Here is a 21,976-nt window from a genome sequence, read left to right on the forward strand (position 1 = left end):
AGCGCGACGGCTTGCGCCAAGCTTCTGTAAAGATGACTGTGGAGGTGATGAGCAACATCGAAGGACTTCTCGACGAGGACTGCCGCATGACGCTGGAGCAAATGTCTGCCCGCTTGCAAGCCGAATTGGGCGTTATTGTCAGCAAGACGTTCATTCATTGCGCCCTACAGGGCATGCTGTTCTCGACGAAGCGTTTACGCATTGAGAAGGAGACCACGAACTGATCCGCTAACAAGGAGAAGCGCAAGACCTTTGTCTTGGAGCTGAACAAGCACATCAAGAAAGGTAACATGATTGTATTTCAAGATGAAACTAATTATAATTTGTACCTGTCTCGGAATGAGGGTTGGGCTCGGATTGGGGAACGTGCCGTCGTCCAACTGCCGCTTTCCAAAGGCAAGAACCTCCATATCCAAGGAGGGGTGTCAAGTGGCTCTGGTTTGCTTCTGCTGCAAACCCACGAAGGGTCCGTGAAGAAGGCCGAGAATGCAAGATTCATGGCGGACCTCTTCATCGCTGCTCTTCGCTCCGAGGAATACGCGGAACTTCAACCGGCCAAGGTTGTGATTGTCACGGACAACGCACCGTCCCACAACGACGTCGAGAACCTTGCTCGAGAGTACCTGGCTGCCGACGGGATCATGAACCTGAACAAGCTCAAGATTCTGCGTCTGGGGCCCTACAGCCCGATGCTGAACCCCATTGAGGGGTGTTGGAACTCCTTGAAGGCCAAGATGCGGCGCTTCATGGCAGAACGAAAGCAGGAGTTTCTGGTGAGTGGGGAGTATGACTCCTTTACGGCGCACAGATTTGCGCTGATGAAAGAAGCGGTGGAAGCGTGCAAAAGTGTCATTACGCGCCGACTCATCTGGCGCTACGAGAGGCACTGCCTGAGCCACGTTTTCGCTGCGGAGAGGGGCTTTGACTTAGAGCTGGGCGCGTGACTTCGAGTTTGCATTTTGCTTGGAATGTGTACCCATCCGTTTTGCAAAAGTTGAAAAATCCGTTTTTGTGTTCACTTGAAGTATCCCTGTCTCTTATCCTTTGCACCTTGCTTGGTAACTTTGGCAATTTGGCCGGGAAATGGTGTACTGTACGAGCTCACAGGCCCCGTGGTAAAGCGCCACTGGCCAACTCGCTGCAACGGCGGACACTTCGACAGTAGGGCAAGTCAGACAAGCGTATCAAGGTACTATTGACCTACTTATCTAATAGAAAATGGTCTAAGCTAACGTGTTGCGCTCTGCTGCCGCTCTGTGGTCGTGTACAGTGCGGATTGACAGTGAGATCGCCGCATCTCTTCTTGCGCTGCCGGCAGCTACTGCAGGACGTCTCCCTGCTACGCTTCTGTGGCTTTATGCTTTGTGTGGGGTGCTTGCTGCCACCTTTAGAGCCACCTTCTTTTCCTTCAGTCGGCACCGAAGAGCGTTTGTGGATAAGGGCAGGTTGGGGTAATACGACTTGCACACTGCACAGATACGCTCCCATGTGGCGTTCGAATTTGGTATTGACTTAGCCAGCTCGCGGAACTTGTGGAAATGGTCGTGAGTCATTGTGGTCGGACGTTATTGCGAAGCACTCGGTCGTGTTGAGGCCGCTATCTGCAGGGCACGGCCGATTGTGTTGCTGCGTTGAGACTGCTGCTACTTCGTGCTTTGAAATGGAGATTGGAAGCTGGTAGATCGTGGCAAACCCGGCGCGAGACTGCTGTGCGTGGCTGGTGGATCTGTCACCGGTGGCGATGGTATCTCCAATGAGTTCAGGGGTACAGCGGAAGGACTTTGTGCTGATGTTCGGGTCGTCTCCGTACTATTATCAATGAACTTGTCTGTCTTGTTGGCAGTGTTGTCTGTGCTAAACACCATGCTGCGGCAGTTAGATATTGCGTAATATTTGCATTGGACTAGTGTGTAGTGGTGCGGAGCGTAGCCATTATTCCAGGCGACAATTTGAGTTTTATCTTTAATTTTGCTGCATTCGACTGCTGCTTCATGTTGTTCCATTTCGTAATCAACGCTGCTGGAGTCTTAGGGTGGATACCGGCACAGATGCAGGTTGCAAAGTCATACACCATCACGAATACTTGTCTCCTTTTGCGAATCCCGTTAAGCTGACGAAGCGCAGAGAACAACTGGGAGAGTAGCTCCAGCTCTCGTGGCGTTGTTTCGGCACATGGATTCGGACACGAAAATCTGAATAGTCTTAATGGGTTTAGTTCATTCGTCGCTGGTTGGGGTCTTCGTGGCCAAGCAGTTAATCTTTGCAGCTAGCGTGGCAAAGCTGATGCGTCTCAGTTTCAAGAGCTGATTGCCGTTGGACAAGACTGTCATGTTATATAACATCGTAGTAACAAGCGAGCATTCTGACCAGCTCCGTCCAGCCCGTTTCTGCTCCATATGCACCTGACGAAATAGTGCATACTCTTCCGAAGAAAAACCTGCAGCAGCTGTATAGTCGAGCTCAGCGAGGCACAGTGAGTTAAAGAAATCCGCTTTGGAGAGTTTGCCAGTTTCAGTGAAGACTATCTGCTTCATGAGAAGCTCCTTAATGCTGTCGTTGTGCTGTCGACTGCGCTGAAGATTCGCCTCCAGAGCGAGCGCGTCAACGCTTGCTGTCTGGAATATCTGACGCCAGTTCTCGAATGAATAATCAAGGACTGTAGAAGGTCAGTACGCTGGCTGAGGAAGAGGTGTTGAAACTAGCTGGGTGACGAACTCCAGCTGCGGTGACTCCGCAATAACTCCACGGCACAAAGTTGCCGTCTGTGCGAGCGTGAGAATGTCGGCATGGCGCATTGACGGATGTTGACCATAGTTAGATTCGACTTTCAGGCTATGCTGCAATTTAAAAATGTCGAGAATCCGTAAGCCAACATCGACCGGAACAGACCGAGCGAGCATCTTCTTATGGGCCGAGTGAACCCTTCAAGCTGACTAGTAGACACCACGCGAACGTCTTTGCCACCACCCTCTTTGAAGACGTTATCGTGAACGTATATACCTCCACGTTCGATCTGCTTCAGATTGCTGTTGACGCTACGTTGCCATTCCGATTCGCTGCAGCTGATATCGCATCTAGACACGGACTCGGCAGCACTTCGAAATCGACCCCACATCACCGATGGCTGGCGTAACGCCCCATCAACTGCAAAAATCGCGTCATGAAGCTGCTTAGATAGTATCTTTTTTGCTGTCCTGTCCTTAATTTCGTCAGTGAACCGTTGAATTACGTGGAATGGATCCTGTCGAACCCCGACCGCTTTTCCGAATACACTCGACACTACGTTGCGAATTGCGTTGGCATTATCACTGATAATGTATTGCGATCCTTCCTCTGAAAACGTGCTCTTCATGTGCTGTAGTAACTCCCGCGTTTCATCGTGATTTTCCGAGCGACTCAAGCGCCGCCAACGATCTGACCTATCTCATTTTGAGCGAGCAACAACATTTTTGCATCCGACATGCTCTCTCGTTTCCCCGTTCCCCCAGGCAAGACTTTTAGGCGTTTACAAAATTTTACTGAATGATCCACGCGTAATGCTTTTCGCACCTTTCATGAGCTCATCACCTGCTCACACAAAGCACTGTATATTGTTGTAGATTGCATCCATGCTGCAGACATCGTCTCGGCCCCAACTGGTTTCTGCCTCGCGCAATACTGACCAACTGAAGGCGGAGTGGGAGCTAAATAATTTTGGATTTGACAACTGAAGCCGGCAGACTCGATCGAGATATCCTCTAGACTCTAATTAACAATGTCACTTTTCATTTTACCCAAGAGCTACCAAGCTTCCTCCTAAAACGTTACAATGGATGACGTACATGTCGAATGCAACTACTTGCAATAACCTAACTTTTCCTAGGAGGAAATTTCAGGACCATACACTTCGGCTTCTTATCAATCGTTTTACAGTTTAACAACACTTCAATTTTCCCAGAAGCTTCACGCTGGTTGACAATCTAGCATACAAATTTCTAAATGCATGTTAGCGACCCACTATTAGCGATCTAATCGACATCTAAAGCGTCGCCATGCCCCCACGACGAGGGCCACCTCGGATCGCCAAGACGAAGAAGCAAAAACAGTTGATTGTTGCTCCTTCTGCAGGGAGTCGTTTATGCTACATCTTGGACTTGGGCTCTGCATCAGTGTGGGATTATCTTGATGCACAGAGCGCCTCCAACACACTTCGAGCCTGTCCTGGCGTATTTTCGCGGGATTCCATCGACTCGGTGTCGCTGAAGGCGGTGCAGAACTTCGCAGTGGAGTATAAGACGCACTTGGGTCGACATTGTGAGTGCGATTGGATGCGGCGTCTAGATTTCACCCACAATACTGAGGACAAGTGCAAAGGAATGGCACCGTTCACAGTTGACAAAACGTTACCCATTCTTCAGCTTCCAGGAGGACCAAAACGCTTTTTGGACGCACTTCTGCTAACCAAGAAACTGATGCAGCCGTTCGAAGCAGCGAGGAGAAGTCAAGATGCCACGTTTGAACCGATGGTGTGCCCTTTAGTAACTAAAGAGATTCGGAAATTGTCTTCCAAGGCTGCAGTTACTCGTGCGATGAATGGCATTAGTCCGGGGGCTGGTTCGAGGTTCTTTTATAAGTTTAAGTTGAGCCCGAAGCCGTATTTTGTCGATTTCTTAGAGGAACATTGGAGTGGAATAAAGGGCTCGTCTTGTGAGTATTGTGACAGTCTGGCAGACTCCGGCACGAGACAAGAACTCAAGAAGAACGCAGACTTGACAACCAATGAAACCAAATGCATTCGTGCGAACTGCTTAAAACTGTATCGACCTTTAAAAGGTGCGCTGGAAAGAAATCTCCGATTTGTACGTTTTGTTCGACGTCCTCGACGTCGTTCACGTCGAGATGTGAGTTTTATCGGCAAATACAAGGGACTTGTTGCCGGCCTAACGGAGGGAGGAGTTCTTTGTGGCCTCTTTCTAGTGAATGGATTCTGGCCCCACGAGTAACTCAAAAAAAAAGCAGCGCCATTTGTTTTAAGTATCCGTGAAGTACTGCAATAAGGTAGTACTTATATGAGTTTTGAGATTCATTGGCATTGTTTGTGTGCTCTCATGAAATTTCGATTCTTTAGAAATGATCTTCACATCTACTTAGCTCCCGCTGCCTTATTACTTACGAACACCTCCTCAATACGCTTGAGCACTACATCGTGTAGGTAGTCCAATGTGTCGTGGAACGAGTGAAGGTTGATGCGAATTTCAGTGAATGGAAGCATGTCCTTCTCCTGGTTGTGAGAAACCAAATAGTTCTGCACATCCTGCAAGTTGCGGAAGCCAACTTCGTTCTTGTCACCACGGTATCGTGGATCAGGAGAGTTCGTCATAAAGTTGTGGTGATCCTCTTCGTCCAGAGTTAGCAGGAAAGGTACTACAATTCCAGAGCAACTTGCGTTGCTGTCTTTTTCAGGCGCGCCAATGGTTTTCTGGTACAGGCGGGGATCGATGTGGAAACCTTCAATTATGAGTGACTTGCCGTCCTTCAGACACTTGTCGATGTCGGATTTAACCCCCTTGCGGACCACTTCACACTCCTTCTGATATTCAGCGATAAGATCGTCCGTCGACTGAAACTTCGTCATAATATAAGACGTTTTTTCTTGCCTGGAAGTATAATGGTGTGCGTTAGTAAACGCAGTGTCGGGTAAGTTCTTCATCTAATGATTGACGTACCCTGAGAAGTTGCACATGAGCTCGAAGATGAGATCAGTCTGCAGTACACTCGAAAGATTGAGTCGGTCGGCCAACTACAAACATTTTTATCAAAAAAAATGAAACTCCAAAAATTAGCACCTTCGCTTGTTTTCAAATAATAAAAAACGTACTTTTGTGGCAAGTGTAGATTTCCCGATGCAAGCTGTACCTGCCAGCATGATCAGCAGAGGAACACGGTTGCGATGGAAACTAGACACACAAAATTCATCAGTTCATAACTAAACTAAGCGCAAGCCATTCCCATTCTACCAACCTGGACATCATCCTGTAGCACGAGATCTGAGGTTCCCCATATCCGAATACAAGCATCGTCTTGTACAGGAAGTCCTCGAACTGCTCCTGTACAATGTCCGTGAAATTTAGATCCACCAGCGTCTTCAGCACAAAATCACAAATTTCATCAGTAACTTCTTCTCCCGTTAGACCTGTTAACCGAAGTCCTCACCCTCTTCAGATCCAGCGAAATCTGCACTGCGTCCCTCGAATTAATCTAGAACGCCAACCACATTATCCTCTTAAGTTACCACAGGCTGCTTAGCCATTAATAAGACCATTAAGTTACTAACCTTGGCGCTGACCAGCGCGCGACACAGCAGGTAGCGGGACAACACGTAGACGTGATCTTCGACCCACACGCGCACCTTGACGAAGTCGTACTTGGACTGATTGCGCTTAATCACAACCTCAGCCTGCTGAGGACCCAACGCCCTCACCAGCGGCGCAGGAGGTGGCGTCTCCTCCACACCCATGAGACCCGACGCCGCGGCATCATGCTCGTTGAGACTCATGCCGACACTTCAATGCCTAGAAACCCCATAACGAATAGCGCTTCGTTGTTTTGATTCGTTGAAAATATTTAGAAATGAAATGATTGGTGAATATTACGCATGCTTTGAAGAGCTCTGAAGGATTCTCTAGTGAATACCTTACTTACAGCAAGTCCATTTTCTATCTCACTTCGGTTCGGACGACGAAGCTCTGCGGTAAGCGGCAGCGAGTGCGCACTTGGTTTCGCTACACAGGTCTACCTTCTCAACACCATCCAGCTGTACACATCACCAGCAATCGTTAGCAAGCATAAGCAAGAAGGTAATAAAATCCGACAACAACCTTGTCGAAGAAAAGCAGTCCAGCCTGCTTTTCTATGATGTGTAGTGGCGCCTGAAAGTCGCGCAGATTCTTATTCTCCGGGATGGCTCTGTTTGGCAAGATAAACCCAGCCGTAGCAAAACCTTTTCCTCCTCGCTTTTCTCCTAGTACTACTTTGAAGAAATGCGTAGGAACAGAGATGGCATCCGGTGGGGTGCCTATCACAGGGTACGACACCTCGTACTCTCCGGTTTTCCTGTTTTTCTGGTCGTCCAAATAGCAGTGCATTAGCAAAAAAATCTCTTTAAACGTCAACATCAGAGAGTTTACCTACCTTAGGAAGAAATAGCGGTCCAGTAATGACATAGACAGCGTCGTATTGGCCAGCCAGATGCCGCACGAATCCCTCAAGACGTGACCAATAGCCTCGATTAAAGCCTACACCGACCTGCGGCGACATGTTGGTCATCAGAAAGCTCTCGTCCATAGCTCCCTGGGAGTGGCTCATATTACCTGAATTCAACAAATACAGAGACAACATGGATCTAAATCTCACTTGATGGAATAGAAGATAGAACCAAGCCAAGAACGTACGAGCTGGTGCGAGATGGCCCTTGTCATAACCGCTCTTAAGGTACCGATTCGGATGCACTCTGAACTGCTCCGGAACATCTTTATCGACGGTAAACTTGGAGTTCGCTCGATCCGTCTCTTGCTCAATACGCAGCGAATCTTTCGTCAAGTATTCCATCACCCACGACGCATTGCGTGTGCTGACACAGCAAAATAAACAATAAACCCGTTAGCTTACCCACCACTCACCTCGCTACTTTTTGTGCACTGACCGGTAGTCATAGGATACGACGTATCCCGAGCGCACATGAATATTCGAGTCCGAGGGCGTTCCGTAGCGTAGGGCTTCGTGTTTGGGCAGCGTTTTGGGCTCCAGCGGCTTGCGATCGGTCGGGATTGGAACGCGTCGACTTGGCTTCCCGATCTCTTCGTCAATCCCCAGCAGTATCAAGGTCCCTGCGACGCCAATGGAGATACCGAGTGACACACCTTCCAGCGTCCGCCTGGATGTCCACCGTTAGTCCACTCGTCAATACTGATACAACAGCAACGCTAGAGACGCAAACTTCACTGCAAATTGTCTTCCTTTGAGTGGGTATACTTACCGGATATTTGCGGGTAGCAGGTTGTAGAGCGAACGCGCCTGAGCGCGCTGGCGTCGGCCCTTCATGCTTCTCCGCCACAATTGAAATGCTTCCAGTGGATCCACTCACTAAACCTGAGTCTAATGAGATACGATACTTGATTGGCGGAAAATGCGGGAATATGTGTACATGTGATGTGGTGCAATAGTCGGTGGTCTCAAGCGGCACAGTCGATTAGCATCAGCACTGATCACTAGCATCAACACCGCAGGGAAGGTTTATAGAGCGAGCTAAGAGCCCAATCATGTCCAGGAAGAATAACCGTAACAAGATCAAGGCCCAGTATGAGCTGGAGGTGGAAAAAGAGCGATTGCGCAAGGAGAAACTCATGAAGAAGCGCGAGCGGGTATATCCCATGGTCTGCATCATATGAAGCCAGATCAGGGCTAACAGTGCGTTGTTGTCGACTACAGAAAGCTCAAAAGGAGAGCAAAACGGTGGTGAAGAAGGTCTCGAGTAAGGTGCTTCGACGGATGCGTATCCGTCAGATGGAGAAGGAGGCTCGTGGCGAGATGGACGTGGACAACGAGGACAAGAAGAAGAAGAGCAAGAAGGCTGACAAGGCCGAGAAGATGGACACGGAGGAATAGATGACCGGTTTCAAGAACTGTTTCCATTTTTTTATTAGCTTCAAAACTGATGCTGGAACTGAGCTACAGATTTTCGAGACAACCAGACATGAAGCTGTCGCGACGCTCGATGTCTTGTAGGGTTTCCTGAATGCAACAGCAGTTGTTAGAGCAGGTTGTGAGGAGCTTTGATGGAGGAGACCACGCACCTTGACGATGGACAAGAGCATGTCCTTCCACGCTTGATCAAGGGCCTGCATTGGTAGAACGCTAAGTAATGTGGTAATGACGGAAGACGAGAAGATGACGTACCGCGGTCTTCTTCTCGATGTCGGATGCTGCGTTGAATATCTCACTGACTACAGAGGATGTGGCAGCATTGTGCAGAGCTGGCGATGAACGCGACGGCTTCGTGTCCTTGACCTCTTTTACACGTGCCTTTGAAGGTAACAAAATGTTGAGCTCTGGAGCTTCTCCTGATCGCAAACGAGAAACGCTGGGCTTTGGAAAAAGTTGCTTGCCAATCTGTCGGTCTACTGAGTTGATCTCTTCACCGTTGAACCGCAAGACGTTCTATAACCACACATGAAATGGTAAGCCTGTGCTTGACGATGGGTTTGCAATGTATTAGAGCGTACACTGATTCGAGCACCGACGAATCGCTTGAGAAGAGTCTTGGCACAGACAGGATTCTGGGAAATAAATATCTAAAAGCCAAACAATTAGTGCTCGAAGTAGGCAACTCCTATAGCTACCATGAGTACCAACCTCTTCAGCTTTCGAGCCCACAGTATTCAGCCACAGCAGCTCATCAAATGACTGGAGATCGTTATTTGCGAAGATAATTCTTCTCAAACGTGTGAAAAGCTTCAAATTGGCGTTTGTAGCGCTACTGACAGCATTCACGATCTTGCTAATACCCACATATCGAAACGAAATCGTGGTCAATAATGAGTGAGCTTTCGTCTGCTCGAGTGCATCAAATGCCTCTCCATAAATGGCAAGAACGCGATAGTCACTGTACACCTCAATCTCAGAAAAGCCCGTACTGTCGCTGTAAACCGTCAATTCCTCGCGAGTTATGGGCGTGGTCTCTCGCTCTTCATACCCGGTATGGGAAACCAGTTTATCTTTCGTAGGGATTCCCCAAGAAGAGAGATACGACAGATCTCGTGAGTCTTTGCTACCCAACGGAGAATGCACGAGTTCAGTACGTCGCTCCCAATACGCCTTGACGTATGAAATCGCTTGCGTTCTTGCAGCTGCTTCTGCTGTATCAACGCATTTGCTTGGGGAATTGGCATGTAGCAGAGCTTCTTTTTTATCGGCATCACTTAAAGGCTTTAAATCCAAATGCTTCAATGACGGAAAGCTACGTATCATGCGCACACGATACTCCATCTGGTTGGGCGCGCAGACTCCATTCGAGTCCAGACGCAACTCGCTGATGGACGAAACCTAAATATCACAACATTATTCGTTAGTTGTTTCACCTAACGGCTGTAGAACGCTTCCTACAAACCTGGAAAAGCGGTTCTATCGCTTCGAGTGTCTCGATCTTGTTGTTTGATAGGAAAAGTCTTAATAGCGAAGGCAGGTTGCCAATTGTTCCAATGCGATTGATTCGATTCCGTCGAAGATTTAGCTCGGTGAGGAGCATCAATTTGTCGATGTTTTCTACTGTGGAAATCATGTTCCCACCCAGGTTTAGAACTCGCAGCTCTTTGAGTTCATTCAGATTCTGCATCTGCTCAATTTCGTTGCTTCACAAACAATATTATCGTCAAAGCAGTTCTTTGATTACGATTAGGCTGATACTGGCGTACCTGTGTAAATCCAGTACGTCCAGCTTCTGCAAGCACTCTAGATTCTCAATGGTCCGAAGGCGATTTTTTCCCATCATGAGCACTCGTAGGTTCGGCACTAAGTGTAAATTCTCGAGTTTCTGCGGAATAAATAATTCATCAAGTGGATTAGTCACCACATAAATTGCAACTACGAACGTGTATGTTACCTCGATGCGGTTATTGTATAGGTCAAGAAATATAAGATTTGGTAATCCCAATAGGTTTTCTATCCTCCGGATGACATTGTTTTGAAGGTTGAGAAGGCGTAATGTTTGCTCGCCTTCGAGAAGAGGAATCACTGGCAGGTTACGACGGTCGAGATTTAAGCGCTCGGGGTTCGTTGCTTTTGTCTGATGCACGATAGAGTTTAAATATTCTTATGAACACTACTCAATGAGAGCACTAGACGTGCCTACCTTTTGATTCCGATAGACGATCGGCACTCCTGGGATCTCGGCAGTCACTGCAAAGTGCACCTATCCTTCGTCAGGTCAGCGGCCATACCTTCCTATTCTGTAATGATCCTCGTTGTTTTCGTACCTCTTGGTTAGGAGTACTTACTCGTTGCTCTCCAGCTCCAGAATACTTCATGTCATTAGCTACCATTGAATCTGTCCGGGTCCTATAACGATCATTGCTAGTATGGAGTTCTGCCGTCCCAGCTTGAAACGAATGCGACAGTTCTCCGTGGCGATGCCAACCATGCGTCTGTCGTTCATGCCCGAATAGTTAATACCTGTAAATCGATCAAGACACGCTCACTTACAGTACTCGATGAATCTACTGAGGTCGATAGCACTTCTGGTGACCTCCTAGAGCGAAAAAGGTGGGATCCGATGCAGTATTCGTTGCATTTATGAACAACATTCTTTCTTACCTGACGTAGCCACGTACGTTGCCCTGATATCCTGGATACCGAGTGTCTAGGATCTGACAATTTCAGTTGTGCAAGTTAGCCGTGTTAGTCACAAAGTAAAAACAACGCCACGTACTTCACTAGCAGTGGCAGGTCTTGTTGGCGCCTCCTTGATAAGCACCTCTCGATCATTTCTTAGCAGTTCTGTAGGCTGAATCCCATAATTGATGAGTAAATGTTCCGAGTGTGGCAACCATTGACATCCTCACCGAGTTAGCTGTGGATCGACGTTGATGATAAAGCTGCTGATGTGGAGGCAAGACATGCCGCCTCCGACTTGTTGGTGACACTATTCCTACAGGTATGGAGTACGGTGCTTGAGCAGAAACCGCTCGATTTGCCCCTGGTGCACTGAAAATTGAGCTGTTGACAGGAGCTTGGAAGCCTACTGCTCGTGATGGCTCGTCCGGTATATTTTGCTTTGTCCATACATTTTGAGAGTAGCGCGAACTTGCTTTGCGTTCGCCCATTCCCGACGTCCGTAGAGCTGGACTGCGTGCTACATTCCGCCGAATGCAAGTAAAATAAAATAATTCTATAAGATCACTTCTTCGTTTCCAAAACCAGTAGTAAACTCACCACTAGCATCGTTGAGTTCTGGAAAATTACTTGTCCCTGTCATCGATTTCTTTTCAAAACTCCGTCCTGGTGGCCCCAAGTCCCCGCTGATAGCCTTACTCTGTAAGAAAAAAATATCAATCGCAAGCAAACCAACAATGATGATGCCACGACTGGCATAACGTACGAAACTCGAGAGGTTTTCCTTGCGGGCTGCAGCGATTTTGCTGAACAATCCAAGCGACACGTTGCCATCGCTGCGCCTGGGGACAGTTGATCCTCCTCCCGCCATACTCGACGTAGACCCAGACAGGTACGCCGTGTCCATAATTCCCTTCTAGAATTATAGCACAGACGCTTTAGATCAGCTTACCCTGAAGAGGCACAATACGAAACAGTCAAAGCGGTTCGCACCTAGTGATAAGCAGCACAAAGTAGACAATAGAAGCGCATTAAAGGTATTTTGTGTGTTGGCATGGTTTATCGCTAGCCAGAGGAGGCACGATAGACCAGCGTTCTCCCCTTTCGTTTGGCAGGTCATTCCTGTCTCCTCTTTAACTCCTTGTTTAAGTCTCCGGCTCGTAGTCCGGGTTCTTTCGGAGGATAACAACGCCTTCTAGCACGTTCGTGAGCGGGATGTACTCTTCAGTCGCCAGCTCTGCACGGTCCTTGACGTTCAGCAGCACAGGTGTCGTGTGCGTCTGGAATCCTGTGATAGACTTTGGCCGACCAGCTTGGCCCACAATCTCAACCTATACAACAGCACAACAAACCAACGTAAGTGCAAACAGCACAGCAAGCATATCTCTATACAAGAACGTACCGCCTGGCCGACTCGGACGGAAACGGGAAGCGGGTTCAGCTCCTCATCCAGCGTGATCAGCATACGGGGCTGCATTGCTGTGGCGATGCAGTAAAGAATGTAGTGAGAAGTATCCAGGATCGTGTGCTCCATATCTAGCGACGCGTGCAGGATCGTCAGCAGGCCGCTCACAGCCACACGAGACATGATCAGTCGGTCTGAGTGGAACGGGTGCAGAGTCATCAAACCCTTGCCCATGTGCAGTAAACCTTGTGCGATACGAACGACAAAGAGGTGGTTGGCCTCGCGACTGTAGAATTCCGACAGCTGACGCAGCAGACCAGCCACTCGCGAGTTGTTCGTGCCAGCAGCAACGAGACCAAGCGCGAGAATGGCGTTCTGCGCGACGCCCGAGTCCACGTCGTGTGTAAGGCGCGACAGCGTGTCAATCAGCGCGTATTCTGGGTTAGACACGCTCAGCAGAGCGAACGCTAGAGGCACAGCGCGTCTCACTGCCACTTCTCCGTACTGCAGCAAGTGATCGAATGAGCGCATGGCCATTTCACTGCCGATGTTTTCTCCCATCGTGATCAGAGCGATACCAAGCACAGCGACACTCTGGTGCTGAGCCTCAATAGGGTCTTCAATGTGTTCGGCGCAGGTACGCAGAAGCTGTTGCACCTTCAGCACGTTACCGGAGCCAGCGTACGCGCACGTCTCCAACGTAATAGCCAGGTACTTAGACATCTTGTGCTCAATAGTCTTAGCCGCTTCCAGCATAGCCTCCACACGCTCCTGACGGCTAATAATTCAACAACATAAACTCTCATTAGATACGCAATTCCTACTCGCTGATAGCATATCACGTACCCAAGATACAGTAGACCCAGACCGAGAGCCAGGAAGCGAGCGCAGGATGAGTCCAACTCCGCATCTGAGCTCTCCATCAATCTCTGCATAAGCACACTTCCCGCTTCTTCATCACAAGTGCCCACCTCCACCATTCCAAGTGCCAGAGCAGCATATGAAACCTCCTGAATGTCAGCATTCTCATCAGCATGCGAAACCACAGGAATCAACAACTCCGACACATCTTCACGAGCCGAACCGGCGTACGCAATGCCCAGACCCAAGCAGGAAGCGCAGCGGATCGAGCAGTTGCCCGAGTCAATGTGTTCCGACAGCAGAGCAAGCGCAGGGTCGCAGTCGTTGCGAATACCAGCGCTAACCACGCCAACACCGAGGATAGCACCGGCCTTAACGTACTCATCACCCGAGTAGAGGTACTTATCAATCTGCGTGATACCCTCTTCGACGTTCCACAGCATAATCATACCCAATGACGCAGCAGCACTCATCATACCGTGTTTCTTGTTCTTGTACAGCCACGTGTTGCCCTCCGGAGTCATGAGTTTATCAGTCCCATAACCAGCATTCACCAGAGCGTTCACAAAAGTCGAGGCCAAGTTAGCACGCGCCGAGTCTGCAGGCTGCGAGCCAGAGTCGCGGCCACGGCCCACGCTGGCCGTCTCTGACAAGTGGGACTTGTAAATATCCTCTGGCGTCTTGGCCTCCATCACATCGAGATCACGGGCCAGCGCGAGGAACTTGTCGCTCAAGTCGGAATTGCCGATAATCTCGTTGGCCGATGCCTCGCTCTCGTCCTCGTAGAAGCAGCGCTGACGGCCCAAAATGTAGCCCATTTGACTGCGCACAACGTCGTCCTTGCACTTCTGGAACACTTCCGTCACAAAGTCGTCGTTACCGACACGTAGCGCCACACGGAGAGCATCTGGGTACTGCTCGAGACGCAGGAACAGCGAGTACGCTGTGTTCAACAAGTTGACAAGGTCCTCGGCGTCCGACATGAAATCAGCGCAAGCCAAAAGGTACAGACACACTCGCTGGTAGTTCTTCTCGTCGATATCCGGACTCTTTAGCAACTTGGCCAGCTGCTGTACTTCAATGAGGATGTCAATGGCCTCAGGCTCTGCGTTGTGCTGCATGTGGAACGGCACGATGGCGTCCACGATCTCCAGCAAGTCGCGCACGTCCGGGTCCACGGCGTTCTCGGCCGTGATGCGGGCGTTGTACTCCTCGCCGACTTCCCCGGCCAGTGAGCGCACGAATTCGTGGCCCCATGAGCCGAGATCCGTGCTGTTGCCCAGTAATTTAAACTTGAGGCTCTCGCGCGAACCTTCCTTGGCCATCGTCATGGCCAGCACGGCCAGCACGTCGGCCATGAGCTTCTTGGTCTCGCCAGCCTGGAACGTCGCGTAGGCCGTCTTGAGGTCGTCGTAGGATGGTCGCAGGAACTTCAAAGGCTTGGGTACCGACGTCATAGACGATGTGGCCGTGCGGATCTCGCGACGTAGCAGCTCCAACGCCAGCTGCTTGACGCCAATCTCTTCTTGTGGGCCGCATACGCGGGCCACAGCCGTCTCTAGGTCTTCCTTCAGCTTGCGGTCCTCCTCCGACTAGATAAATGAAAAGGTAGAATTAATGACAAGTCAAGATACGGATCTTGTTTGCGCCAATACGTACGAGCTCCTCTTCGGTCGGCCCGTCTTCTGTCGGGTTGGCGGTCTTGGCGGCATCTGGTGTCTTGTCGTCTTTGGCCGCAGGGTCCTTGGCCGGCACGGGGATCTGCGCAGTCTCCTTCATGCTGCTTCTACCGCTTCCTTCCTTTGCGTTGTGGTTTTCCCCCTGGCTAAGGATCTTTTTGGAGGTGGCGTGAAGGTTGCTTGTTGAAAAGGGCTAGATTTGCAATTGCATTTTCCTCAAATAACCCAATAAATGGGTGAATGCTGGATACATTTTCAAAAACCACCTTTTGCAACAAAACGTGGGTTTTGGAAAAAGTGTAGTTATCCAGTTTTGGTGAATTGACAGGATTTGTTGGTCATTTTACAAAATACAGCTTACGACCAATAAATTCTGTATTTTGGATGAGTACACTTCTTCCAGAACCCACAATTTGTGTGGGTTTTGGAAGGAAGTTTGGTTGGGACATTTGAAAGAAAATTCCAATAACAAACGTTTATCCGGGCTGGTCAAAGTTCATGAAAATTGCATTAAAAAATTGTGGACGTTTTTCAGCGGGAAAAACACATTAAAATTCTCGCTGAAAAACATCCAACGGGTATTTGAACTTCAAAAAAAAAAATGTCTTTGAGTGGTGATATAATCGCTGGCATTTTAAGCGGGTGGCGGCTGGTGCTGCTTCTCGTGCTCCATGAATTCAACTTGCTCGGCAAGTGAACTAATCGAAGTTTCTAGTTGCGCAATGATCTGTGCTTCGATCGGCGAGATGCCTGATGCTGGCATTGATTTTGGTCGGGCTTCCAACTCCGCTCGAAGCTGCCGGTTTTCAGTCTGTTCAACGTAAACTAGTCAGTTTGTTATACATGCGATGGCTTATGAAAAGTATCTGCACGTGATGCAGGCGAGTCTTACCTCAACCTTGTTAACATATTGTTGCATTTCTCTTTTCTCCGCCTCAAGAGAGCTTAATCGTTCAATAAGATACTCGATCTGTCGTGCATAACACCTGTGAGTCGTTTGCTAATATTCTTCGATAACTCCTTGTATACACGCACCGTCTTCACATGACTGGTTGCTGTCGAAGCAGCCACTTCATCGTTGTTATCAGCTCTATCCTCTTCTTCCGAATTATTATAGTTGTTGTTGTCCTCGTGATGAGATACACTGGAGTCGTCGTTGCTGCTGATAGTCAATCGGTGGTGAACTCGATCATTTCGAGCTTTCGGAGAAACCAAGGTGAATTTATTGGATGCCATTCCAGTCGTGTTGACATTTTTTACTGCTGTATTTTTTCCAAGTGTCTCCAGATAACACACTTCGACGACTGTGTCCTTGCCAACGCCCCATTCAAGCAGCAAACCACCAAGTGCCATCCGTTTTTCGCGTGATTCAGTGGCCACTTGCTGAAGATAACGATTGCGATCGTACAGTATCGAGTCCAGTGTTGAGAGTGTACTCTTTCCAACTTTGAGAATCACAGCGCTACATAAGTATCTTTGCCAATCTAATAAATTAACTTCTTGAACTTGAAATCGTACCAGGATTTTTCATGTCGGCAAGAGCAAGCACAGCTAATGTCTGGTTACTCTTGCTCAGCGTATCGATAAACAGCTCTGTTCCTTGGCGTGAGAGGTGATTGCCTCCAAGGTTCAGGCCTTAGACATACAGATAGTTAGTGGTGCGTTGGGTAAGGTCAGTGCAAACAGGCGTACCAAGTAGCCACTTGTCGTTGTGAAGTGCGTCGCAGATCGCTTCAGTAGTCTCATCACCGAGAGTGTTGCGCGATAAATTGATCAGCAGATCGGGTGATGCTGGGGCAAATGGGGCCTCACCACGCAAACTTGAGCTCCATATCGATTCGTCCTTAATCACCCCGTGAAGCTTAACACATCAAATATTGATTGCAAAGGTAAGCAAGATACAAAATTGATAAAAAGACTATGCTTACTGCGATGATTTTGGCGATATGATCCTTCGCCTTGTCAGTTAGGCCGCACCCCGCCAAGGAGATCATGTGCAGTGCGGGGCACTTTCCGAGCGCTATAGCTATGGCTGGATTAATGGTAAATAGCACAGTGAGCTTTGTACAAGAGGCCTATCTGGTGAAAAACCAAGTAGGATGTATACCCTCTAGCCCTTCATCACCCAAGTTCGAGCCACTAAGACTGACATCTTCAAGTTGGTGGCAGTGGAAAAGTGCCTACCGAGACAAAATAAACTTGTTAGACAAGATAATGAAAATTCTCTCGATGCTACAGACGTACTTTGGATAGAAGTGGCGTATCCTCTAGAGATATCCTCACCCCTATAAGGTGGAAATGCACCAAATTTGGTGTTTTGTAGGCCGACGCACTAGCCGATCTATCGCACGGCGTACACAAGTGAGAATATTTACAGTCAAAGTGTAGGTATCTTGATAATACCTCACCTCACAACGATTGATGCTCCTTCATTTTCATATGCAAACGCTCTTTTGAGACTCAGACGATCAAATTTAGTTCGCAAGTCTACAAAAATTGCACGAGCAATTGTTATGAAGACGAAGCGAGATATATTTTGGACACATTCGTATACACAACGAACCTCGGTTGATCGTCACAGATCCGAGTGAGAGGCTGATTTGTGAGCACGTCTTCGTTTTCTGAAGAAACTCCATGTTGAACGCGAGCTATCGCGATACAAACACAAAACCTCAATAACAATCTGGGCCACATGTTCGACATTCTCCACTGCGTACCTCTTCCTCCCCAAAGCGATCAAGTTTGAGCACAAAGCGTGCCTCCCGCAATGCAGCCAATAGTCGTGGGTCTGGATCCGCGAGCTTCTCAACGCAGGCGTCCAGATATCGCCGTTGATCCGGGGTGTAGGATTCTTTCGAGGTCGAGGTGGTGTGGTTATAGGAGGTGTTAACTCGGCGCTTTTGCGCCTTGGCTACCAGCACATTTTGCTTGCGCTTGTAAGCTTCGATGGAGAGCGGCGCTGCCATGACGAGGCGAAGGAATTCTTAGTAGTAACCGAAGTGACCACGTCGATTCGTGATCAGAGGTTACTCTCTGTAGTTTTTAGCGTTTCTGATTGAACAACCATCGTTGGAAGATCGACATCTAGCTTGTCCAAGTGAGGTGAAGACATCTTTGCTTATTTGCACGGTTGGGTGAGGGGGTAAGGCCTGGTCTGCATGGTGTCAACTACTACAAGTCGGTTGTCGGACTCCGTGGAGGTTGTAGCTGCAGGAGACGCTCGTCTCGGTTTGGCAGGGATCCCCTCCACTTGATTTATATCGCAATGGCGGATGATGCCACGACACGTGAATGCACCGCTGACGCTGTCACTGCCGGTATATTTTGCTAGTTTCGGGGCGAGTTACCGGTACGTAGCGTGACCGATTTGTATGGTACTTCAACTTGTCACTGAGTAATCGATGGCACTTCGGCATAGAAATGTACTCGAAGCTGCATCAAGAAAATGTTGAGCGTCGAAAAAATGTTAGTCGAGGCAACTCCAAATGCCACAACTTCAGATCCTGAGAAGGTGCGAATTGTTGAACTACACGTCATTTTGGCTTTTTTGTTGCCACACTCTTGCCGTAATCGATTATTACTAGTCGATTACGGCGAGGTCCGCTAGTCGACAAGCGGATCTGCTTCCCGATCCTCCTTTGTTGGCGGTTGCATGGGGCCCATGCATGGGCTTTTACTACAGTGTCTAGCATAGTATCGAATGTTGATACGGGTTAATGCGATCTGTCATAGATTTTATGCCTTCGACGCAATGCTGTCCTTGATAGATCCTACGTGTTACAGCAATGCTGCCATCTAAGCTTACTGTTCGTCAATGAGCTCAAAAGTGCGACCTGGCCAAGTTGAAGTGGTCGGATTACGGCTGGTACACGAACGTGCAGCAACGCGATATAAATCAAGTGGTGGCTTCAAAACACCGAAACAAGATGAAAGGGACACGCTCGTGTTCATGTAGCAGAAAGCGCCATAGATGGCGAAACTCGATTTGAAAACCTTCCAACCTGAATTATGCACTGCATAATATACAGGCCAACGTCAGCATCAACCAGATCAGCCCTTCTTTACTTAAGTAAGAAACAATCTACGGTAGAATATCTTTCCGACGCAGTTTTTCACCCCTGTTCAGCACTGGTATTGCCATTGAAATCACCACGGAGGTCATAGGACACTTTCCTAGTGCATTTCCACATCGACCACCGATTACTCCACCAGTGACAGGTTGAACTATAAAGTCATACAAATCGACCACGCTTTCTAATAACATACATGTAACTCGCCCCAAACAAGCAAAACAAACTGCGAGTGGCAGCGTCAGCGGTGCGTTCACATGTCGTGGCATCATCCGCCGTTGCGATATAAATCAAGTGGAGGGGATCCCTGCCAAACCGAGACGAGCGTCTCCTGCAGCTACAACCTCCACAACCGACTTGCAGTAGTTGACACCATGCAGACCAGGCCTTACCTCCTTAACCGTGCAAATAAGCAAAGATGTCTTCATCTCACTTTCCATTTGGACAATCAAGACCCAAAGCAAGAGTGACAAGCTCACAAGTTTTCCCGGGCAGCGGCTCCATCACGACAACTTCTCAACTGGAACCAACAAGCAAACCAACCCCGCCAAGCAACTATGCCGTCTGAAGCGCAAACGGACCCGGTGTACTCCGAGGTCACCACCCCCAAGGGCAACGACGGCGTCCCCCTCTACGACGAAGCTGCGGAACGCAACATTAAACCCAACTGGATCCTCTATTCCAGCATCCTTGTGGCATTACTGCAGCCCTTCCAGAGCGGTTGGTCGTCGTCCCAAACCAACCTGTCTCAATACAGCGACACGGATGAGTGCAATGCACGTCCTGTGGCTCCAGACACATGTCTAATGTTTTCGGGCCACTCGAAGCTCGAGTGGACATTCGCTGTGAACGCATGGATCTTCGGTGGCATGATCGGCTCTCTTTTCTGCGGCCACTTCAGTGATCTGTGGGGCCGTAGGAAGCTGCTCTTCGTCAACTGCATCTTCATGATCGCGGGTGCCGCGATCCAGACGCCCGTGTCGAACGTGTGGGCTTTTGCCTTCGGTCGCATGGTCGCTGGAATTGCATCGGGAACGGCCACGGGTACACTAGGTGCTTACACGAACGAGCTGTCTCCGCCTCACCTGCGTAACATGCTGGGCATGGGTCTGCAGATTTCCGTGACCATCGGTATTCTATTCCCGGCCATTTGCTTCTTCTTCGCCAACACGAGCAGTGGTTGGCGCTATCTGGCTGCGTTCCCTGCCGTCTTAGCCGTGCTCTTCCTCTTGTTGGCCCCGTCCTGTTGTGTCGAGAGTCCTGCGTGGTTGCTGATGAAGGGCCGTCGCGAGGAAGCCAAGCAAGTGATCACTCGCCTCTACGGTGAGGAGAACGTTTACCTCGCTCTCTCGTGGTTGGAGACGCCCTACAAGCCTGACCCAGAGCAAGCTCTCGTCGCTCAGGAGGAGTCTCTCTTCGCACCCAAGTACCGTCTCGCTCTCGCCACGGCCGTTCTGCTTTCATGTACGCAACAGCTTTCCGGTATCAACGCTGTCTTCTACTACTCCAACTCCATCTTTGAAGACGCCGGCATCTCGGACCCGCGAGTCGGCACACTCATCATCGACTTTGTCAACATTTGGCCGGCCTTCTCCACGGGGTTCTTAGCCAAACGCTTTGGTAACCGGAATCTCATCCTCTGGGGCATCGCCGGTATGTTCGTCATGGCCGTACTCATGACAGTGGCCTTCCTCGTGGATGTAGCGGCACTGTCCGTCGTGTTCATGGCCTTCTACGTGATCGCCTTCGGTGCCACGCTTGGGCCCCTCGTGTGGGTTATCACGGCTGATCTGTTCCCGGATTCGGTGCGCGCTACAGCGACGTCCATCGGTATTGGCGTCAACTGGCTCTGCAACCTTATCGTCGGTGTCTCCTACCCTTACATCGCCGACGCTTTTGACGACTACAGCTACGTGCCGTTCGTGGTGCTGCTGGCCATCTTCTACGTTTTGTCGCTCAAGCTCGTCCCTGAGACGTACGGCAAGTCGGCGGAGGAGGTGCAACGTGAGTTCCAGCGCAACCACCAATAGCTTCACCACGGGACCGTCACGACAAGTCGAAAACATGACGGTGTACTTTGACGAGTTCCGGGTGTTCGTTCCTTCATCGTTGGCCCGAGAGACTCGGTAGCGTACGCATTGCGTGCTGTGTCTTGACATTTATGATAGGGATTTACTTGAAGAGTAGTGTGTAGCGGATTTTGTCTTTGATACGCCAGGTTGTCGATACGGAATGGCTTTACAACGATCTGCTTGTGCTTTGGCCTCAAGCGTTCAATTAAGTTTGCTGCACTATGTAACGTGGTCATTTCGATAGCTCATGGCGACGCAGAACTCGTTGTTAGGATTATTGTATGGAAATTAAAGTGGTAAAGTGATGTTTTGACTTACCTTTCGCAGGACACAATACCAACTAATGCTGACCTGCGTACTCGCGTACTCATCAACTTGAAACAGCAGCGACCTGAGCTTGACCAAGTCGGTCGTGTGACGTGTGAGGTCATTTCATACACATCTCACGCATCTGCAATGTTCGGTTTCGAGCAAAAAAAAAAAAATCGGTCAAGACCCTTGATTCAAGAGTCCACTTGCGGGTCG

At 49.2% G+C, this 21,976-nt stretch overlaps 10 protein-coding genes across 10 annotated transcripts; 3 read left to right on the forward strand and 7 right to left on the reverse strand.

Annotated features, from left to right (window-relative positions):
- Positions 1-1,355: 1,355 nt before the first annotated feature.
- Positions 1,356-1,553, reverse strand: PPTG_23588 (hypothetical protein; the record flags this gene model as incomplete). Its single annotated transcript, XM_008911894.1, has 1 exon — positions 1,356-1,553. One exon carries the CDS (start codon positions 1,551-1,553, stop codon positions 1,356-1,358), a length of 198 nt encoding a protein of 65 aa, XP_008910142.1.
- Positions 1,554-2,216: 663 nt separating this feature from the next.
- Positions 2,217-2,788, reverse strand: PPTG_14538 (hypothetical protein; the record flags this gene model as incomplete). The annotated part of the gene is made up of 2 exons (XM_008911895.1): positions 2,217-2,656; positions 2,716-2,788. 2 exons carry the CDS (start codon positions 2,786-2,788, stop codon positions 2,217-2,219), a joined length of 513 nt encoding a protein of 170 aa, XP_008910143.1.
- A 1,243-nt stretch (positions 2,789-4,031) lies between these two features.
- On the forward strand, positions 4,032-4,982 carry PPTG_14539 (hypothetical protein; the record flags this gene model as incomplete). Its single annotated transcript, XM_008911896.1, has 1 exon — positions 4,032-4,982. One exon carries the CDS (start codon positions 4,032-4,034, stop codon positions 4,980-4,982), a length of 951 nt encoding a protein of 316 aa, XP_008910144.1.
- Positions 4,983-5,122: 140 nt separating this feature from the next.
- Positions 5,123-6,535, reverse strand: PPTG_14540 (hypothetical protein; the record flags this gene model as incomplete). The annotated part of the gene is made up of 6 exons (XM_008911897.1): positions 5,123-5,636; positions 5,706-5,779; positions 5,858-5,936; positions 6,001-6,122; positions 6,193-6,237; positions 6,314-6,535. The coding sequence occupies 6 exons, from the start codon at positions 6,533-6,535 to the stop codon at positions 5,123-5,125; spliced, it is 1,056 nt and encodes a 351-aa protein (XP_008910145.1).
- Positions 6,536-6,700: 165 nt separating this feature from the next.
- On the reverse strand, positions 6,701-8,079 carry PPTG_14541 (hypothetical protein; the record flags this gene model as incomplete). The annotated part of the gene is made up of 6 exons (XM_008911898.1): positions 6,701-6,793; positions 6,858-7,100; positions 7,171-7,349; positions 7,431-7,609; positions 7,682-7,912; positions 8,015-8,079. 6 exons carry the CDS (start codon positions 8,077-8,079, stop codon positions 6,701-6,703), a joined length of 990 nt encoding a protein of 329 aa, XP_008910146.1.
- A 123-nt stretch (positions 8,080-8,202) lies between these two features.
- Positions 8,203-9,061, forward strand: PPTG_14542 (hypothetical protein). Its single transcript, XM_008911899.1, has 2 exons — positions 8,203-8,399; positions 8,467-9,061. Exons 1-2 carry the CDS (start codon positions 8,298-8,300, stop codon positions 8,641-8,643), a joined length of 279 nt encoding a protein of 92 aa, XP_008910147.1. The 5' UTR covers positions 8,203-8,297; the 3' UTR covers positions 8,644-9,061.
- Positions 8,646-12,271, reverse strand: PPTG_14543 (hypothetical protein; the record flags this gene model as incomplete). Its single annotated transcript, XM_008911900.1, has 15 exons — positions 8,646-8,769; positions 8,832-9,195; positions 9,261-9,329; positions 9,391-10,080; positions 10,145-10,385; positions 10,449-10,567; positions 10,637-10,819; positions 10,886-10,945; positions 11,010-11,177; positions 11,236-11,281; positions 11,347-11,399; positions 11,462-11,536; positions 11,595-11,884; positions 11,965-12,064; positions 12,131-12,271. The coding sequence occupies 14 exons, from the start codon at positions 12,269-12,271 to the stop codon at positions 8,893-8,895; spliced, it is 2,538 nt and encodes an 845-aa protein (XP_008910148.1). The 3' UTR covers positions 8,646-8,769; positions 8,832-8,892.
- A 238-nt stretch (positions 12,272-12,509) lies between these two features.
- PPTG_14544 (hypothetical protein) lies at positions 12,510-15,409 on the reverse strand (the record flags this gene model as incomplete). The annotated part of the gene is made up of 4 exons (XM_008911901.1): positions 12,510-12,695; positions 12,767-13,547; positions 13,616-15,222; positions 15,290-15,409. The coding sequence occupies 4 exons, from the start codon at positions 15,407-15,409 to the stop codon at positions 12,510-12,512; spliced, it is 2,694 nt and encodes an 897-aa protein (XP_008910149.1).
- A 502-nt stretch (positions 15,410-15,911) lies between these two features.
- Positions 15,912-18,562, reverse strand: PPTG_14545 (hypothetical protein). The gene is made up of 11 exons (XM_008911902.1): positions 18,027-18,562; positions 17,873-17,957; positions 17,718-17,796; positions 17,554-17,650; positions 17,417-17,489; positions 17,238-17,341; positions 17,002-17,170; positions 16,828-16,944; positions 16,345-16,754; positions 16,202-16,279; positions 15,912-16,120 (listed from the first exon to the last, which is right to left on the reverse strand). Exons 1-11 carry the CDS (start codon positions 18,273-18,275, stop codon positions 15,944-15,946), a joined length of 1,638 nt encoding a protein of 545 aa, XP_008910150.1. The 5' UTR covers positions 18,276-18,562; the 3' UTR covers positions 15,912-15,943.
- Positions 18,563-19,810: 1,248 nt separating this feature from the next.
- PPTG_14546 (hypothetical protein) lies at positions 19,811-21,765 on the forward strand. The gene has a single exon (XM_008911903.1). The coding sequence runs from the start codon at positions 19,937-19,939 to the stop codon at positions 21,407-21,409; it is 1,473 nt and encodes a 490-aa protein (XP_008910151.1). The 5' UTR covers positions 19,811-19,936; the 3' UTR covers positions 21,410-21,765.
- The last annotated feature ends 211 nt before the right edge of the window (positions 21,766-21,976 follow it).

The sequence above is a fragment of the Phytophthora parasitica genome (assembly GCF_000247585.1).
Source record: "Phytophthora parasitica INRA-310 unplaced genomic scaffold supercont2.43, whole genome shotgun sequence".
NCBI lineage: Eukaryota > Oomycota > Peronosporomycetes > Peronosporales > Peronosporaceae > Phytophthora > Phytophthora nicotianae.

Excerpts from the sequence above, each read along its gene's own strand:
- PPTG_14542 (XM_008911899.1), top strand. The coding sequence starts at position 8,298 with ATGTCCAGGAAGAATAACCGTAACAAGATCAAGGCCCAGTATGAGCTG. Across the intron at positions 8,400-8,466 it reads TCATGAAGAAGCGCGAGCGG|AAAGCTCAAAAGGAGAGCAA; the intron begins GTATATCCCATG and ends TGTCGACTACAG.
- PPTG_14545 (XM_008911902.1), bottom strand. The coding sequence starts at position 18,275 with ATGGCAGCGCCGCTCTCCATCGAAGCTTACAAGCGCAAGCAAAATGTG. Across the intron at positions 17,490-17,553 it reads ATACGCCACTTCTATCCAAA|GCACTTTTCCACTGCCACCA; the intron begins GTACGTCTGTAG and ends TTGTCTCGGTAG. Across the intron at positions 16,121-16,201 it reads AATATGTTAACAAGGTTGAG|ACTGAAAACCGGCAGCTTCG; the intron begins GTAAGACTCGCC and ends TACGTTGAACAG.
- PPTG_14546 (XM_008911903.1), top strand. The coding sequence starts at position 19,937 with ATGCCGTCTGAAGCGCAAACGGACCCGGTGTACTCCGAGGTCACCACC.